The 2,522-nt window shown below is 20.5% G+C and overlaps 1 protein-coding gene across 1 annotated transcript; it reads left to right on the top strand.

The window, feature by feature from the left end:
* Window positions 1-1,568: 1,568 nt before the first annotated feature.
* Window positions 1,569-2,252, top strand: AAJ76_1610004389 (hypothetical protein; the record flags this gene model as incomplete). Its single annotated transcript, XM_024474181.1, has 1 exon — window positions 1,569-2,252. One exon carries the CDS (start codon window positions 1,569-1,571, stop codon window positions 2,250-2,252), a length of 684 nt encoding a protein of 227 aa, XP_024329699.1.
* Window positions 2,253-2,522: the final 270 nt, after the last annotated feature.

Genomic DNA, 2,522 nt, shown 5'->3' with positions numbered 1-2,522 from the left:
AAATATATTAACTTACAGTTTTAATTGTTCTTCCATCTAAAAAGAATATATTGTCCATTGATTTTTTGTTTCATAGAATTACTTAAATATACATGTTAAAATTAAATATTTGTTTAATTATCTCAGATTTGATAATTATATTGACTTAAGTAAAATTAATTATAAAATAAAAGGGGTTTATTCAAATAAGATCAAAAAAATAAATTATTCACTGATTTTTTATAAAACTGTTTAAGTATGCATGTTTAAAGTAATTGTTTATTTAGTTTTTTTCAGTCTAAATAACTTTATTGACTTAACCAAAATTAATTTAAGATGTATATGTGTTTAGTCACATAAGTTCAAAAAAATATATTGTCCAGTGATTTATTATCTACATTAAATTGATAGATTTTTATTATAAAATATCTTAATTATACTAAATAGAAGTGTATAAACAATTTTTATTTATTCTAAAACACACAAATTACTTGTTCTTTTATGTGTACATTAATTTTACATAAAACAAGGGTCAAAAAATTTTTTTTAAAAGCTACACCGCCTACATTATCAATAAAAAATGGCTATACACCTTACCAGCAAGTCTAACCACTTAACATCGTCTAAACTGGTCACCCACTTTAACCACCTTTAAAAAGTGTATCGTAAGTTGATTATTTATTTTTATTAATTTAATTTTTTATCATCTTAAATATTACTATACTTGTTGATTTAACAAAATATTAGTATTTTGACTTGTACGAAAAAAGAATTTATTACAGCTTCTTTATTAACTATAAATAAATATTTCTACATATTTAATGTGTCTTTTATTTTTTTGTTGATATATTAATATTTATGTACATTTAGCATAAAATATATATTACATATTTTAATTCAGTATAATGCTTTCCTTCAAAAAAGAAAAGTAAACTAAATTTTATATATTTTAATAAATTTTACTATATGTTATAATATTTTACTAACAAAAAATAATGTCTTTATATTATTATCAACTTTATTACCATTTTTATTAATTACAAACTATACGATAGATTTACCTTTATTTTTGTACTTTTATATAAGCAAAATATGAATAACTTTGAAAGATAAATTCCCTATACATTCTTTTCACTTTTTATTAAGAAGTAATACCATTATTATAAAATATATTTTCATGACCTTACCATAACAATTTTGTACAGTATTTTTAAGCTAATTTAGTTATTTAAACCTTAGAATGTATAAATTTCAATTTTAATTTATAATAAAAAGAATACACTTTATAATTTAAAACAATACATACAACCACATAGAAATATAAAGACCTACAATCTCTTCGTTAAATTTAAGTTACATATAAAATAGGTTAGTAAAAGTTCAGTATAAACTTTCATTCATAATTTGTTAAATATCTGTATTAATGATAACTATATTTATATCATCATTTTGTTGTTTAATTAAATTCTTTTTATTTTATCAATAACATTTATTCAAAATATATTACAAAAAAAATAAATCAATCTTCTTTATCTTTCATGTTAAATTAAAAAATCATCTATTAATTAAAAATTCCGATACCCCTCTTTATGAAAATGAACACCATTGATTATGTATCCATATTACTGGCTTTAATTATTTTTTTAGTAATCTTTATGTATAATTATAAAAAAGGTCATCGACAAGAAATATCTTCTCCAATTAATCTTTTAACAATGAGTTCAGAAATTATTGAAAACTCCAGATGGATTCACATTTATGCTGCATTAAAAATAAAAAACGAACATTGTCACGATGAAAATACTTTAAGATTATTTTATTATACCTCACTTATTTTTAAACATGCTGGGAATACTAATCAGTCAGATTGTTTTATTTTTTATAATACCCAAGGAGTAAAAAAAGAGCAAACATTTAAATTTTGTAAATTATTTATAGAATGTCAAGAAAAAAATCTTTTTACTATAAATAGCTTGAGGAAGAAATGTGAAATCTTTAATTTTGGGGTCAAATCAAATTATGAAGGTCAAATTATTATATCCTTAGATTTAAGAAGAAATGATCTCACAAAATTTAACTCATATATATTTCTACGAATATTTAACACATTTAAACATTTATTCGATGAAAATGTGCAAAAACTTTTGTGTGAAAAGTATATACTTCATGGACATTATAATACAGCTTATTCTGTCATTGATGTTTTGGGTGGCTTTTTTCTATACGAAATGTATATCAGACAATTTGATTTTAAATGTATTCAACAAAAATAATTCTATTCTGAAAACTTGTAATATAATAAAGTGGAATCTGACAGTTTACTAGGCCTTTTTTTAAAGTTTATTAAGTTCTTAAACTTGCGAATAAAAATAATTGTTGTTTATTTAAACCAGCAACATTAAGAGTAAAATTATTTAAGACATGTGGTCTTTCTCTATTAAATTTGTTATTTTTTATTAACTATGTACTTATGGATTTTTATAAATAAAAAGAGACCAACTTAAATGTTTAAACATAAAAAACTTTTAAAATCTAATATCTAA

This window comes from Vairimorpha ceranae, assembly GCF_000988165.1.
Source record: "Vairimorpha ceranae strain PA08 1199 chromosome Unknown NODE_161, whole genome shotgun sequence".
NCBI classification, from domain to species: domain Eukaryota; kingdom Fungi; phylum Microsporidia; family Nosematidae; genus Vairimorpha; species Vairimorpha ceranae.
The sequence above is the reverse complement of the archived record's forward strand: the minus strand, read 5'-3'. Positions and strand labels throughout refer to the sequence as shown.